Source organism: Eptesicus fuscus, chromosome 6 (assembly GCF_027574615.1).
Source record: "Eptesicus fuscus isolate TK198812 chromosome 6, DD_ASM_mEF_20220401, whole genome shotgun sequence".
Lineage (NCBI taxonomy): Eukaryota > Metazoa > Chordata > Mammalia > Chiroptera > Vespertilionidae > Eptesicus > Eptesicus fuscus.
This window is the reverse complement of record NC_072478.1, coordinates 32,749,587-32,767,190: the sequence shown is the minus strand read 5'-3', so window position 1 is coordinate 32,767,190 and position 17,604 is coordinate 32,749,587. Positions and strand designations below refer to the sequence as shown.

At 37.2% G+C, this 17,604-nt stretch overlaps 1 protein-coding gene across 2 annotated transcripts in view; it reads left to right on the top strand.

The window, feature by feature from the left end:
* KIF13B (kinesin family member 13B) overlaps positions 1-17,604 on the top strand; it is a 197,370-nt gene that overhangs the window by 89,652 nt on the left and 90,114 nt on the right. For both annotated transcript variants that reach the window (XM_054717618.1, XM_028159381.2), the window contains exons 11-14: positions 4,384-4,596; positions 5,963-6,073; positions 10,524-10,658; positions 17,323-17,453. In XM_054717618.1, the coding sequence (XP_054573593.1) occupies positions 4,384-4,596; positions 5,963-6,073; positions 10,524-10,658; positions 17,323-17,453 (590 nt within the window). The remainder of the gene's footprint in view (positions 1-4,383; positions 4,597-5,962; positions 6,074-10,523; positions 10,659-17,322; positions 17,454-17,604) is intronic.

The following is a 17,604-nucleotide window of genomic DNA, read 5'->3' as shown; positions in this document are numbered from 1 at the left end:
TTTGTTAGTTGATATAGTTAAAATGGCCTAGGTAATTAATGGCCATTCCATAGGCTGAAGGGCAGGAGAACTTAGTAGAATCAGGTACCATGCTAAGTGCTTCATGTACATTATCTCAGTTACCCCTGGAAGGTAAATGGCGGTGTTCCTGTTTTACAGATGAGGCAATGGAGACAGAAACAAGGTTGGAATGCAGGGCTTCACCACCCATCTTCTCTGTGTAGGCAAAAGGTCATCGAAGGTTACTTTTGATTAGGAGGAGAAGCACTTGACTGTTGCCAGTGTTGATAGAAACTATTGGAAATACTTGAACTTGAGGCACAAAACAAAACCCTTTCTTTAAAAATTCACTTTATATTCTGTTTAGTAAAATTAGGTTAAAATTGTAACTTCTATGTATAAATTCTCAAGCTTAAAAAATGAATACTTTTTAAAAAATTAATTTTTGTCTTCTTTTCCCCCCTTAAAAACTATGTGACCTTCCTTATTCTGTTTGACTTTTGCAGCAAGATCCTAAGTAGGGGCATTTTTGCAAAACATATTTTGGGGTTTAAACAGTTTTCTCAAATGCCTCTGGGAATCCATTGAGATGCAAATCATTCTCCTTTGAAGTGGCTTTTATGTCCCTGTTAGTTTTTCCTTCTTTAAGTCTTAATTAGTCTAACTTTCCCTGATCCTTTTTGACCTGGTATGATTCTGGTGTTCTCCAATGTAACTTTTATTAAAGTTATAAAAGTGCTCATCGTATATAAGACTTGCAATTTCTTCGTAAAGTTCTTTTTTTTTTTTTGCATTGTATTTGCATTATAATTATGCTGTGCTCTTGATGTTCACAATATCTGAGAGTTGGAGAAGCTCTGATACTCCTGGTCAGGCATAGATGTGAGTGCTCTTCTCTCAGGGGCCGTAGAGTGCTTACTCATTTGGTAAGTGGCCTGTGGAGAACCATTTTGTATTAAGATGATTTGGGCTTCTGTGTGTAACCTTATAAATATGGTTCTCAACATCAAGTAACTTCTGGTAACAAATGCTCCAATAATGATTATCTTTCGAATTCATTCACTTTTTCCCATTCTTATTGCCACTTACATAATGGAGACTTCATCTCTCGCTTGCATGATTGAAACCTCTCCCTTAAGCTTTCTTAGTCCATTTTGTTCTTTACAGTTAGGTTGCATTTTCTTTCTATATTAATACTCTTCTTAAACTTAAATCTCTTTAATAACTCTCCAGAAGCCCTTACAATAAAGTCCAAATTCTTTAATGACTTGTGACTTACTAGGCCCTTTATAATCTGTCCACTCCCTACTTCTCATTGTTCATCTTTTGCTCTTGATATTATCAATTCTAGTTAAGTGACTTCTAGGACTTGGCTCTGACTCTGGAACATTCTTCCTCCTCTTTTCAGTCTCCTGCACCGCTCTCCTTCCCCTTGGCCCTGTGATGCTTACTCATCTTAAGGTCTCAAACATCGCTTTCTTTGGGATCTTCCCTAACCTTTCAAGATTGGGCTTTCTGCTCTTTCTCTGTTTTCCCAGACCATACTGTATTTATCCCTACTTTACTTCTTATCCTGTAGTATTTGCTCGCCAGCATCGCCCTCTAGGTGGTAAACTCCATGAAGAGTTGAATGAATGAATAATTTCAATTCTGCTCTGAATTAGCATTATGACCTTTGGTTAGTCGTCATTCTTTCTTGGTCTCAATTTCTCTTCTGTAAAATGAAATAATTTCATTAAATGACTTCACAGAGTTCTTTCAGCTTTAAACAATTCTGACTTCCAAAATTAAATTTCTCTCCTAGGTCCATTTAATTTGCAGTTGCTACATGCGAAACAAAGCTCAGCTGATTTGCCTAATTAAGCAATTAAAGAGTAAACAAGAAGTTTCATAATTTCTCCTTGAAAAAGTGCCAGGTCTTTTGTTGCCATTTCCTTTTTGCTAATGGCCTGAGGCCATTTTTGAATATAAGCATATTGTTGTTGCTCATGCATAAGAGCTTTTAAAATATCAAGGATTTGTTGTTTGTCAGGTTTCCTTTTCTCAGCACAAATTGAAGCACAATGTGCATGCTTTCTCCTTTGCCACTTATTGTTACACATCCCCTTTTTCCCAGCAGTATTTGCTGTTCATGTGGGCTAACAGAATGCCGGGGTTCTTGAAGGGCAGCACCCCACCACGGTGCTGCCAGTGAGCTGAATTGCCATCTGAGATGTAATTCCTGTGATCTTTATATATGGCATTGGAATTTCATTAATGTGCATGGGATTCTTCTTGACATTTTTCTGAACGTTCCAGAGCTGGGCGCCAGCAATGTGAGATCAGCATCTCGAAGTGAATAGTGAAGCACACACTCATACAGGCTTCACAGAAATTGCCTTTGCTTCCTAAAGCCCAGATGACTTATTTTTCCTTCCTTTTTCATGCATCAGTGTATTTCCTAACTAGATATAATGATCTTAGCTATGTTTTCTGTGTAAAACCAAATTTTCAGTAATGGACGAATAAGCAGACATACTGTCTGTGATTATATTGAACTGTTATGTACACCAGGGAATAATTTTGTTTCTGGCTCTAGGACACAATAATTTGGGAAGGTGTCAGGTCACCTTACTTACTCCTCAGGTCAAATCATATTGGACTTGAAGGCAGAATACAGTTGTATTAGAATATTGTTCAAATTACTAGTTCTGGATCTTTAGGCAGAGTATTTAACCTTCTTTGTCAGAACAAACCTCTGATTTTTCATTGGTAGAATGGAGAGACTAGTAATCCAATTCACCAATGCTGAGGATGAAATAAAGTCTATGCACAAAGATTGTATAGATCACAGATGCTCGAACACATTTTAGATACATTGATATTGGAAAAACTTTTTATCTTCTAAAGTAAGAATTTTATGTCAGTTAATGCTGCCCAAAAGTAATGTTGGCTTTTTTATGATCTAATGAATTCCTTATTATTGGCCTATTTGAGTGTTTTCTCTAATCTTGAGACTATATTCAGTGATATTCTGTTACTGAAAGAGGGTATTGAATTTATTATCTTGGGTAATTCTTCTCATCCTGGGATTGTATATTAGAGTATGAGTACTTATCTATTGCTATATGACATATTACCCCTAGACCTTATCGGATGGAAACAACAATCATCTATTATCTCACAGTTTCTATGGGTCAGGATTCCTGGTGTGGCCTAACTGAGTGGTCTGGCTGGCATCTGTCATGTGGCTGCAATCAGAGTGTCTGGGGTTGCAGTTACCACAAGGCTTAACGGGGGTCACATATGCTCACCTAAATAGTTGTTTCCAAACTCATTCCTATGGTCCCTTCAAAGGACCATCTCACCTCATGGCAGTGGTGAGAGAAAACACCCATGATAGAAGCTACAATATTCTTATAATCAGAAATGACATGCCATCACTTCTGCTGTATTCTATTTCTTAGATGCAAATAAACAAGTTCTGTCCACACTCAAGGGAAGGTGTTACTACAAGGAGGTGGGAAGCATTTTAGAGGCTGCCTGCCACAGCCATTGTATGGTGAAGTGGAGTGGGGGTGGACATGATTTCCCAAGGCTAGTTTTGTAATTCAGTTATATTTAGTTATTTTTAATATTCTCAAGTGAAAGTGGTATTTTGAATTTGTTGGAGCCTATTCAAACCCCCTCTCACTGTACTTTTCAGTTTCAGTATGATGAGGGTGAGTACCTTTTGTTTGGCACCCTTGTCGCCTGGCCTGTGGAAGTGGTTATGTAGAACATAAAGTCTATTTTAGTAGCTTTAGAAGTGGTATCAAAGGGAGTAAAATGAAATACCTTCAATGTATCTTTTGTTTAATAAGACTGTAATTGTACCTTTTTGTATAATTATCGTTTTAAAAAATGTACAAGGTGATTGATCAGCAACACTTTCTGGGCCATTATTTAGGCTTCTCAGAGATTCCCAAGTACAAGGCCTTGGATTGTAGGTAATCATTCTTTGATCAGATAACAGTATCACAATTGTTCAGTTCCTCTAAGGAAGATTTTGTAGGCATTTAAGAAATCATTCTTTTTTCTGAGTAATCGGCTGACTTACAGCATCATGTCTGTTAAAAGAGAACAAATTGTCTTAAAATTTATTCGTATTAAACTAAAATGTAGGTAGACTTTATTGTATTTTTCTGCCCATTCTCAAAAACCAAAATTCCCTTTTGCAGAAAAGTAACTTGGCAGAAAAGAAAGATCATGGGACAGAGAGTCAGTGTACCTGTGTTTTAGTTCCGACTTGGTCCTTAAATACGTGTTTGACCTTGGGATATTATCTCACCATTTCTGACTTCCACTTCCTCATATGATGTTCTCTACCAACTTTAAAATGCTACTCAATTTCTCCTTCTCTAGGACAGTCTTGGGGGCAACAGTAAGACAGCCATGGTAGCTACTGTGAGTCCAGCAGCTGATAACTATGACGAAACCCTTTCAACTCTGCGGTATGCAGATCGCGCCAAGCACATCGTCAACCACGCTGTGGTGAATGAGGATCCTAATGCACGAATCATCCGAGATCTAAGAGAAGAAGTAGAAAAACTCCGAGAGCAGCTAACCAAAGCAGAGGTATAAGGCACAGCTGAATGAATGGGTCTAGGAAAATCTAGTAAAGCTAAACTTGAATTTTCTTCCCCTTTAGCTGTAAGCGATGAGTAATTCACTTAGAATTTTTAAATTTCTTATAGGAGGAGAGATTAGAGATGAGTAATAAATAAAGGAAGACAGATTGTCATAATTGCCATTTAGAGAATTTTTACAGGTGTTAATGGGAAGATTTAATGGGAAGAAAGAATAAAAGGAATTGAGATAATGTTTCATTCTATAGTATAGGTAGCAGACAAAAGAGAAGATGTGTAATAGAATAAGGGAGAATAAGAAAGACACTTGAAAATGCATATAATTAAATTTTAGTGCAGAAAATGGTGGAGAATGGGCATAAACTAATTGGAAGAAGAAACAAACAGATTTGTGTTTATCATTTGTTCACTGCTTGAAGTCAGAATGGAAATCTTAAGGAGATCTTTCATACCTTAATAATCTACTTTTGCCATGTCGTGGGTTAAATTTTTTTGTAGAAAGTATATTTTATAGCAGCAGTACCCATCTGTTTAGTGGTACTCTATTTCCAGTATTCTTTGAACATTCTATAATGTGTGGTATTTATGTTCCATAACTGACTTTGAAACCTACACAATTCTCAACTACAACTGAATGCTCAGCCTTTTGTCAAAAGAGGAATAAAATATCAGAATAATGATTCCTCCTCTAGCCTTTCTGTTCCCACAATTTGCCAGCACTGTTGGACTCTTTCCTGGGGTGGGACCATAGTTTTCTTCTTTGTCATAGCCTGTTTTCTGGTAGTAAATTGGTAAAATACATGGTCAAAACAATTATCTTGATCATATTTTTGCCTGTTGAATTTTATCCTATGTTTAAATAATAATCTTAAAGTTCATCAAGATTCTTTGAAATTTTGTGTCTGTTCTTGATATTAATAACACCATCTAGTTTGTGACACGTACAAATTTAGTCTGTGCGTACTTGGATAAATACCTGAAGTCATCAGTAAAGACAAGAATGAATAAGTCACCAGTAAAGACTAGAATGAATCACATATGACTTTAGATGTAAGGCTGATGGGGATTTAAAAAATAAGCCCTTGATAGCTTGAACTATCTCATTAAACATTGGAGGAAAAGGACAAAGTTGTCTCCCTTTCAAACCCGTCCTGATGACTGGATTTGTTTGTGGGACCCACACAGTCGGGCTGCTGTGCATCAGCAGCAGTCACTTAAGTCTCAGGTAGATCAGAGACCTCAGGGAGCCGCAGAGCTGAGAAGAGGCAGATGGTTACTTCTGGTTTCTGGATTTAGCTAATATTTTTTTTAGCACATCGTACAGACATTTCATGAAATAAACATTTTGCTTATAGGCAATGAAGTCTCCAGAGCTAAAAGAACGGCTGGAAGAATCAGAGAAGCTAATCCAGGAAATGACTGTGACCTGGGAGGAGAAATTAAGAACAACCGAGGAGATCGCTCAGGTTTGTGTTCCCTCCTTTAGAGAGAAACCTCACGGCAGTTTGTGCCAGGAATCTCAGAGGGCATTTCTGATTCTGTTTTAGTTTTCTTGCTTTGAGGTTGGCAAATCTAGCACCATTAATAAGAATCTAGTGCCAAGAGTTTATACTTTACAAAGTTTATTTGAAGGATAAAAAAAGACATGGTTACAATTAATTGTTCATCATGTAAGAAATAATTTTTTAGGGTCATAAAAATGTTTTTAATAAAGAGCTACTTTGTAGCCTCTGGCTCTGAACATCCAATTCTATTAAGTGCTTTGTAAACCTAAAGAAATTTGCTCAAACCACAAAATTTTTAGTAGTAGATATTAGGTTGTGAGATTCTTGCTTCTATATGACAACTCAGTAAAAGTAACATGAAATTATTAAATCTGAGGTGACTCTCATTTTTAGAACCCTTGATATTGAGTTGTGAAATCTTAGGGTGCAAACATTAGCATTTGGAGAAAATCCTAAAATGTCCAGCTAAGTCATAAAATACTTATGCTGTGGCTTTCCTATTAGATGGTTCATTCAGCCTCTGTTTTAGAAACATATATGATAATGTGGAGCTCAGTATCCCTTTAATCAGTCATTTCATGATTGGACAACTCTAATGTAGCTATTTAATAGAAATCTTTTATTCTTTTATTTCTGCTCATTGGCCTTAGTTTATTTTTCCAAAGCTAAAAGAAAAAGTATATCAATTTTATGTAGTAACTAATAATGAAATAGCCAATTGGATTCAATATGTATTGGGGCCTATGCTAAGCACTTTTAAGTATAGTATTTTATTTAATCCTCCCAACAACCCTGAAAGACAATTATTATTTTTTTAAAAATATATTTTTATTGATTTTAGAGAGGAAGGAAGAGGGAGAGAGAGATAGAAACATCAATGATGAGAGAGAATCATTGATCGGCTGCCTCCTGCACACCCCCCACTGGGGATTGAGCCCGCAACCCGGGCATGTGCCCTTGACTGGAATCGAACCTGGGACCCTTCAGTCTGTAGGCCAACGCTCTATCCACCGAGCCAAACCTGCTAGGGCTGAAAGACAATTATTGACCAGATATTTAAAGTCACCTCTGCCTCTTTTCCTCCTTTTCTAAACTTAAAAATCTCTTCTGTTTTCAGCTGTCCCCTGGATTGGCAGGTACATAGAACTTGCCATTTATTTTGCCTCCCAGTAGATTACATCTTTAAATGTGCTGTCCAGAACCAATCTATATATATCAGAAGTTGTAGGACACTACTATTATGTAGCATGAAGTGGGATGTTTTATTTATAGTAATGCAAACTAGAATTTAAGTTCATTTAAAAACATTTTTTATTCTAGTCAACTTCAAAATTGGTAAGAGAAGAGTATAATAAATTCACATATACTCATCACCCAGTTTCATTAAAGATCAATATATGGCCAATCTTATTTTATCTATGTCACCACATTGGGTTATTTTAAACCCTATTCTTCAAATTACAGAGAAGACAATATACCAAGGTATAAACTTTATTTCTCATTACATATTTCACTTTTTTGTTTTTCATAAACTATATCATTCTGATAATTGTTCGGTTGGGAACTAATTTGTGTGAGCCTCTTTGAGCTCTCCAAAAATAAAACATTGACTTTGAAGTGCTCTTGTGCTTGGATTGCTTTGCTGATACAAAAGAGGGTAGGTCTAAGTGAGATTGCTGTGCTAGCGAATTTTATCTTTAGCATCTTTCCTTACCCAGCTGTTCTCTCCCTCTTTCAGATGTCCTTTTTGGGGACTATGCCTGATTTTATCCAATACCTTATCTTTCCAAGCCCCCAGGCTTCAGTGCTGCTGAGCTTTCTTCTCCTCTCTCACTGGATCTGTTGATCACTGATCTCCTTCCAAAATTGCCTTACATTCCCTGAAATGTATCTCTGGCAGTATAGCCAGAAATTGTTAATGAAGTCTTCTGTGATAAAAATGGTCCATGGCCAGATAACTTTGAGAACATCTGGGTAAACTAAGTTAAATAGATTTCATTTTTTGAAGGACTTTCCACATGCCTGTCCCCAGTCTGGGCTCTCAGAGTCCTCTGTGCTCTGTGGCAGCTTCTCTAGTGTGCCAGCGCCATGCATCTCTGCCATCGAAGTCCAGGGCAGCTGTCTCTATCCTTCTGACCCTGAAGTCATGCAGTACTCTACTGTTGTTCAATTTTTGTGTGTACAGTTTTATTATCTGATGAGTGAGTAATATTCTCAAGAAAAAAGGCCTTACTTTTTGTTTCTCAAGTGGGTGTTCAATAATATTTTTGAGTAAACAAACAGAACTCAAGTTGACTAATTTCTAAGCCCAGTGACATATCTGTGATACCAAACAATCTCTTATTTTCATTTTTTTCTATTCTTGAAATCAAAACCTGGATATGATCAGGGGTCAGCAAGTATGTTTCTTTTCATTCTTGGGATCATTCTTTAATTGCCTACCCAAATTCCTATGTAAAAGAGCCTTGCCTCAGAAAGGACTACACAAGCCGAAACCGGTTTGGCTCAGTGGATAGAGCGTCGGCCTGTGGACTGAAAGGTCCCAGGTTCGATTCCGGTCAGGGGCATGTACCTTGGTTGCGGGCACATCCCCAGTGGGGGTTGTGCAGGAGGCAGCTGATCGATGTTTCTCTATCATCGATGTTTCTGACTCTCTATCCCTCTCTCTTCCTCTCTGTAAAAAATCAATAAAATATATTAAAAAAAAAAAAAAAGAAAGGACTACACAAGATATGTCAGAATTGCTCTCCTTGTTTTAGGACCATGTTCTTTATTAAGGGTAATCATTTCTTAGAACTGAAAGCTGAAAACTCTAATGTCTCATGCTGCATCAATCAGAACTTCTGAAAGAACCCCATGGTGTTTTTTGTTAGAAGGGAGACTTGATTCAAAAACCCAGAAACAAAATATCCCTACTTTTGTACTAGTATACTTCTAGGCAAAATGTATTGACTGGGTTGCAGTGGCCATATAAATTAGGATGGTATCCCTAGAAACAGCAAGATTCTGAAGCTGTGAGTTAATTGTACTGCATATTTATTGTGTGGCCCTAATTAAATGACTTTGCATGTTTTGTCTTTCCCCAGAATCAAAAGTCCTTGGTGGCTGTGACTCATTACTGCTTGCTATTTATAATGGCCAAAGACACCTTCCTCTGCCCCAGTTCATACTCCTTAATTATAGAGCATCAGCTGCAGGATTCATATGTATCCATTCACATGCATACATTCATATTTTGAGGATTCAGAGACAGTAGGCACAGAAAAAGAAAGGTTCATATCCTTATGAAAATAGCACTTGAGTGCATATGCAGGTTTTATTTTGATAATTTATAAAACCAATGTTTGAATGCTGGCTGAGTGTTATGCTTTGAGCTAGGAGTACACCTTGGATAAATGGGATCCATGCCGCATAGAGAAATGGGCAAGTAAACAATTACCAGTTGAGAACAAGTGTGCGCCAGCTAGAAGACACAGGTGTAAAGTCTCTTAAGCTAAAGAGAGCATTCTCCACACTTGCAGGGACCTGGAAGATGTTCCATGTAACTGCAGTATAGATTTTGAAAGTAGGAGTAACAAGATATGACGATGGGAGTACATGAAATAGGCAAGATTGAAGGGCCTTGTGGACTTTGCTGAAGGAGTTTGGCTTTCATCCTGGCTGGGGAGTCACTGAGGCATCAAGCAGAAAGTGTGTTGAAAACTTGGCTGTTTAGAAACATCACAGTTGAGTAAAACAAATGTACATTTGCTCATATGTACAGAATTAAGTGAGAAAGATGAATTCAAGATGTTATTTTCAAGAATGAAAATTGAGAACTCAGTATACTTGGTTATTTGTAAAGCTTTATTTTTCAAAATGAAAAAGTTTTAATTAATAAAGTAAAATAGCATTACATAGTTCAGAAAGAGAAAAAAATGCAATCTATATATATATATATATAAAAGCCTAAGCAACCGGCTGACCATTCAGTAGCTATGACATGCAATGACCATTAGGGGGCAGATGCTCAATGCACAGGCATAGAAACATGGAACAGACTGATGAATCTCAGAGGGGAGCAGGGAGGGAGGGTGGGAAGAGATTAACCAAAGATCTTATATACATACTAGAGGCCTGGTGTACGGATTCATGCACCGGTGAGGTCCCTCGGCCTGGCCTGTGGGGATCAGGCTGAAACTGGCTCTCGGACATCCCCTGAGGGGTCCCGGATTGTAAGAGGGCACAGGCCAGGCCGAGGGACCCCACTGGTGCACGAATGCGTGCACCGGGCCCTCGTAATCTATAATGCCATGTTCTAAGTTAACATATTTGACTTATAAGGTTATTCAATAATTACTCTAATATAAGATCCTTTATATCTCACTGCATCAATAGCTATGGAATTAATACTTCTCTAATACCTTTACAGGAGCGGCAGAAACAACTTGAGAGTCTTGGAATATCTCTTCAATCTTCTGGAATTAAAGTTGGGGATGATAAATGTTTCCTTGTTAATCTGAATGCTGATCCTGCTTTGAATGAACTTCTGGTTTACTATTTAAAGGTGAAGTAATAGGCTTTGCTACTGTTTCCTGTCACGAAATAGAACAGTGTTTCACAGCATTTTTTTTTTAAGTTGGAGAACTATGCTTATTCAAAATAATGAATTAGCCAATTGTTTTTATTTGAAAAAGCTGAAGTGTAGAAAAATCTTGGGTTTCTGGAATAGTTTCCCTTTTTAGTTTTTGAGTGATGTCATTCAACCTTGTAATATAAAAAATAATATTATTTCTAACAAATTAAGTAGCATAGCTATTATTCTTTAATTTGATTTATACCAGAGTTAAATAGATAACTTTAAAGCTTAAGGAATGACTTAAAACTGATTCATTAGTAGACTGAACCTTTTGTGGTTTATATGAAGCATGCCTTTGTGTGAGTGTTTTGTTAGCTTACAAGAGGAAATCTTTGAAGGAAGTTATATTCATAGGATCACTTGATATGAAAGTTGTGTTTCCAGTAACTCTTAGCAAAATTTAAAAATTTGAATTATCTTATAAAAAAAGAGAGAAAAGGTCACTTAGAGACTGGAAGGGTCGGAGAGTGGAATAGGAATAAAACAAATACTGATGTACATTGAAAGCTATAAATAGTGGGACACATCAGGAAGAAGACAAAAGATAAATTTATGAATCCTGAGATTACATAAATCATGAGGAGTGACCCCAAATTGTTTTTATCAAGCCCAGAGTGTGAGTTATATAATGGACTATATGATTCTAATTGGTTAATAAATATTAGGAGGAAAATTTCCCTCCTCACAATATATGTGGTTTTATAACTAAGGTGACTAGGAAAGTAAAGGTAATGAACTGGTAAAGTTAGAAACTGCTTTAAAATTCTAGAATTTTGTGGTTTCATTTCCAAAGAGACTAAAGAATTCATGACATATTGGCTAGTTTCCCAGTTTTCATCAAAGATATCCTGGGATAACTGCGTGGTGTAATTTTGAATACCCTGTTTTATTACTGGTGTGATAACTGTGGTTAAATCATGTCTTTGATACATACAATCGTGTGGTTATCAGGTACTTTGCCACAGTGGGAGCAACACTGTGTTTCTAGTCCATATTACTATTTAACAGAAGTCTGATCTCAAGTCCTTTGCCATCCACTGCAGATGTTTCCTCTATAAATGGAAGTTTTCTCTGGCTACCTCACAGAGTTCCTGAGAGGATTAAATGAAATTGTATATATAGAAGCTCTGTATAAACAGAAGCACTATACAAATCATTTTCACATTTGATAGTCTCTGTGGTACCTTTTGCATATTGTCTACTGAAGGAATGACTTAAAACTGATTCCTTCGTCTACCGAAAAAATATGATGTATTCTTTCTCTCACTTCCTCTCTCTCTAAAAATCATTTAGAAAAATTTTTAAGCCCTGGCCAGTGTGGCTCATTTGGTTGGGCATCATCCCATGCATAGAAAGATTGCTGGTTTGATTCCTGGTCAGGCACATGCCCGGATTGAGGCTCAATTCCCTGTAGGGGGGCATGCAAGAGGCAGCCAATTGATGTTTCGCTCTCACATCGATGTTTCTCTCTCTCCCTCTACCTTCCTCTCTCTCAAAAAATCAATTAAAATATATGATGTATTATCACATCACTTAATGTGCTTCTAGACAGTGTTGGCAGCATTTTGTTAGAATGTCAGCTGTAGATATTCACATGCTTTAGGAGAGATGCAATATTAGAACAGGACTTGAAATGTTCTGCCCTTTTTACTTCTCAGAACTACAAATTCTTTCTCTTTCTGATGTGGCGAATTTCAAATTGGAAAACACAAACACAGACACCCAAGAAAAAAACTGATTCATATCTGTTCCTTAACTAAAAAGTTAAACAAAGAAACGATTTAAAGGCTTTTGGAGGGTAGTCAAAATATTTCTGGCCTCCTTGTATGGAGGTGCTGGGATTCTGTTTCAGACTGTGTGGTGAACCCTCTCTTGGCAGGATTTGAGGTAGGGTGGATTTCTTCACTGTCCAAGCCAACCCCATGACGAGAGTATATTCATGACCAAGCACATTCAAAAGGATGATCTCAGTCCAAGAACAGCTTTTGCTTCAGTAAAGCTGTACCGTGATGTGGGACGGAGGCATTCGGAGGCTGTGTATTTTGTGTTTTTTTGCTTTCAAATTCTCAAGTCAGTTGAGATGACTGGGCAGATGACTTCACATCTCTGGGCATCCCACTTGTAAAATGAGGGTGCTGGATTAAAATACCTCTAATGTTCTTTCTAGTTCCAAGTTGTATTATTCTCTTCCAGAACGGTATCTTCCATTTATTTGTTCTGTCCAGAACTGGCAGAGGTGAGGTAAATTCTAGTTGCCATGATTTAGTAAATAATATTGGCACTGCCCCCACTCATGAGATTCTAGATGCACGGCCAGAGGAACATAGTGAGGGCGAAATTATCATGGTAAATAGTAAAAGTGGTTGTGATGATAAGGATAAAGATGTCTCAAGGGAGTATGCTAGACAACACTTAGATAAGGAACTCCCATAGATATTGTGCAACATTGAAAGCACAAAGGATAAAATGATCGAAGTTTAGAAAGGAGTATGACAGTTTGCCAGCGCATGGACCATAAGCTCACCCCGTATTGTAAGTTATGTGTTGAGAAGAGGGCAAGCACTGTTCAGACAACTCTAGATAAGCTTTATACAAAGAAATATAAAATGCTTTAAATTTCAGTGCAGCATTCTAAATAAATGTTTCACTAGTTTTTCATTTATCTATATATTATAGCAATAAGAGAATTCTTAATGTTTTTATAGACATTTTTAAAGGTCATAGGATAATTGCAACTTTTCCCATTGATTAGTAAGCTCTCCTTGCACAGTTATTTTCATGTCCTGTGTTCACATGCAAAGCAAGACCTGCCTGAGATCTGAGGTCAACTTGGAGATTCATTCCAGCATGAGCCAAGCTTCTAGAGGGAAGAGCTGCTTCCCTCACTTTACAAACATTATGGTAGTAATACACTCCCCCCCCCCCCAGCCCCCTTAAAAAGCTTTATGAAGACATATCAGAAAAAGAAGGGGGTGGTGGTTACCTTCCTAATTCAAACATGCAGCGATGTTCATAGTTAATATTAGGTATTTTTATCTATATCCTCTGGGTCTATCTCCATATATATGTGTATGGATTTATACTGATAACATATTTTTAAATTATAGAAATGGGATCATAGTGTGATTGAGTCCAATCATGCCTCTGAATCATCCACCAAATCTTTCAGGGAGCTATTTTGCTTATGTAGTTCTGGGTCTACTCTTTTAACAAGTCAGCTATTTCATAAAGTAATTTTTAAAATTTTCAATTACAGTTGACATACAATATTATATTAATTTCAGGTGTACAACAGAGAATGGACATTTATATAACTTATAAAATGATCACCCCAAAAGCCTCGTACCCCTCTGACACCATACACGCAAGTCAACTATCAATGGCTGGGAAAGCAAGGGCGATTCTGAAGGATTTGAGGCATATTATACATATGCACACTTGATAAGGATTTGTACCAGTGATTTAGTAGAAGCTTCAAAGCACATGTTGACCCCATAGCATAGCTCCCATTGACAGAAAACTCCATGTTGCTATCTTTGCCAGTCACTCATTGAGGTGATCAGAATGGCAGGGGCAGCCGCCATTCAGTGTTTATGGAGCTGTGTACCAGGCTTCAAGGAACCCAAGATGAATAAGAAGTTGTGGCATGTTAGAAGTTCTTGGATGGCAGCAGTTTGGCTCATCTATTTTAGTATTTGAATATAAAAGAGGCAGATACTGGTACCTTTTCTTTCTTCTACCTCCATTTCAGAAAAGCTGTCTTCAGAGTCTTGGTTATGTTAAGCAAGAGTGAGTTCTTTGTTAAAGAATTTTTAAAAATGTTTTTATTAATTTTAGAGAGGAAGGGAGAGACAGAGAGAGAGAAACATGGATGAGAATGAAGCATCAACATTGATCAGCTACCTCCTGCACGCCCCCAGCTGGGGATTGAGTCATGTGCCCTGACCCTAAACCCAACTGGCAACCTCCTGGTGTGTGGGTTGATGCTCAATCACCATTCTTTAACAGGTTGAGCCACACAGACCGGGCTATTAAAGAGTTTTGATTATTTAGATATATAAAGACTAACAAAAACTTTTTTGCTCATTATCCCTGGCATTCGCTTACTTTTCCCTTCAGAAATTGAGAATACTGCTAAGGTTGAGGGACCGAACAGACTATGCTAATATGCTACTTTCCCTGATTGTAGGATTGGAAAAGCCACCCTGTGATATGTCACTAGTGAATATGTCCTGTCTCTCTTCTCTTTATTCCCCCACCCTTCAGCACTTAGTTGATCAAAGGGAGAGTCTCAAAAAAGCCATATAGGAAGTACATTCATAAAGGAAGCAAGGTCCAGTAAATTCATAGAATAGTTAACTAATCATCTCCAGTGAAATTAAATTTAAATGAAGAAAGGTTAAAAAGCCATTTCTATTTTTTATTGTTTCGGAGATTTAAAAATATAATATTTTATGTTTGCCAAAGGTTTCCCTAAAACTACTATTTTTTATTTTTGAATTTTTATGAGTTTATTTTTGAACCAAACTGACAACATATGCCAAGGAGCATGATCTCAAATGCTCCCTAAAATTAGTATTTTTAAAGAGTCATTAATTATACTCATATATCACGTAGAGACTAAAAACCTATCCCTGATTAACTTTTATCTTATTTTAATTACCTTGTACCTTCACAGAATTTAGTTACTGACTAGATAAACTTCTATACCAACCTATGATAAGTTAATATTTTTCCTCATTGGTATTTTTATTGCAGTGCTTAGAGCACTAAAGGAAGAACTTATCAAAAAAGCTTAATGTTTAACTTGTTTAAACATCAAAGAGTAAAGCTTTGGCAGAATGGAGTTTTAGAACTTAATATTTGAGATTTCAGCAAATCATCATCCAAATTAGGATAGATTATAACCCTAAATGAGATATGTAAATAGTCATTTATATAAGCTCTATAATTAGGACCTCCCCTGTTTTTTGGCTCTAGTGGCTCAGTGCTCAGCTCCAAATAGGTGCTCAATATGTTTGTTGAAAAATATAATTTTTTTTTAGAATTTGGACTAGACAAGTACATGTTTGATTTAATATCTTATCTCTGATAATTAAAAAAAAATCTTTATTGTTGAGATTATTACAGATGTCCCGGCCCTTTTAACCCCCATTGCTTCCCTCCACATGGTTCCCGCCCCACCCCAGGCCTTCATCACCCTATTGTCTGTGTCCATAGGTTATACATGTATGCATATAAGTTCTTTGGTTAATCTCTTCCCGCTCACCTCCCCCTTCCCTCTGAGATTCTTCAGTCTGTTCCACGTTTCTATTCCTCTGGTTCTATTTTTTTTTTTTAATCCTCACCTGAGGATATTTTTTCCATTGATTTTTAAAGAGAGTGGAAGGGAGAGGGAGAGACAGAGAGAAATACCAATGTGAGAGCGACACACCAATTGGTTGCCTCTGGGATGCTCCCCCGACCTGCAACCAAGGTACGTGCCCTTGACCGGAATTGAACCTGGGACCCTTCAGTCCGCAGGCCAATGCTCTAGCCACTGAGCCAAGACAGCTAGGGCTGGTTCTATTTTATTCATCAGTGTTTTTTTAAATAAATCTTTATTGTTCAGATTATTACAGTTGTTCCTCTTTTTCCCTCCCATAGCTCCCCTCCACCTAGTTCCTACTCCACCCTCTGCCCTTAACCCCCTCCCCACTGTCCTCATCCATAGGTGTATGATTTTTGTTCAGTCTCTTCCCGCACCCTCCACACCCCTTCCCCCCTTTCTTAGTAACCTGCCAAAAAGTGAGGCTGGTGATTAGAGTGTAGAGAATTGAGTAATTGGGGGGTCTATGGTAAAAAAAAACCACACATCTGTCATATCTCTTATGAGGTTTAAAGAGACTATGTGATTCATAAAATAATTTTAGTCTTTTTAGTTTCTTACATTTGAATAACATTTTATCTTTATAGTTGACTTATCTTAATTGAGATCAGGTAAGTGATTTGCAGTTCAAGTACCTGTAGTTTGCAGACCAATATTTTTGGTACATCCTTGGCCCATGGTTCATGCTCTGAGAGTAGCATAAAATATTTGGAACCAAGATTGCATTGGAGCTCTGGAGTTTTGTTCAGTGGTTAGAGTGTTGGCCTGTGGATCAAAGGGTTGAGGGTTTGATTCCTGGTCAAGGGCACGTACCTGGGTTATAGGTTCAATTGATGTGTCTCTCTCATATCGATGTTTCTCTCTCTCTTCCTCTCTCCCTTTTGCTCTCTCTAAAAATCAAAGGAAAACATTTTCTCAAGTGAGGATTAACAACAACAAAAAAAGTTGCAATGGAAAATAATGATTATAGTAGAGGTAATAATATAAAACTATAGTTTTCAGTTTAAAAGGTATAACTCAACTCAGTGTATTATTCCTTAAAGGAAATATAACTTGTCAAATTATTTTCAGAGAAAGCCAGAAATTCCCCACTGTTCCATTTGCTTTAAAAATCTCTTAGCTAAGGTAATGGATTAATTAATATAAGAGGGCTCAGAGTAGATTATTTCACTTTGTATACTTGTAAGAATATGGTATTAATCAGTGAATTTGATTCCTTTGTAGGAACATACATTGATAGGTTCAGCAAATTCCCAAGATATCCAGCTGTGTGGCATGGGAATTCTTCCTGAACACTGTATTATAGACATCACGCCAGAAGGCCAGGTTATCCTGACTCCTCAAAGGAACACCAGGTAATGTACTTGAATTAGTGTAAACGTCACAATAGTTTTTAAGAGGAAGAAAGTACACCAGTTGCAGGACATTTAGCCTTGGTTTGCTTTTAAGTTCACTTAATGAAGATATCCAGTAATATTGTAGGTGGCAGGAAGGGCATCAGGAGTT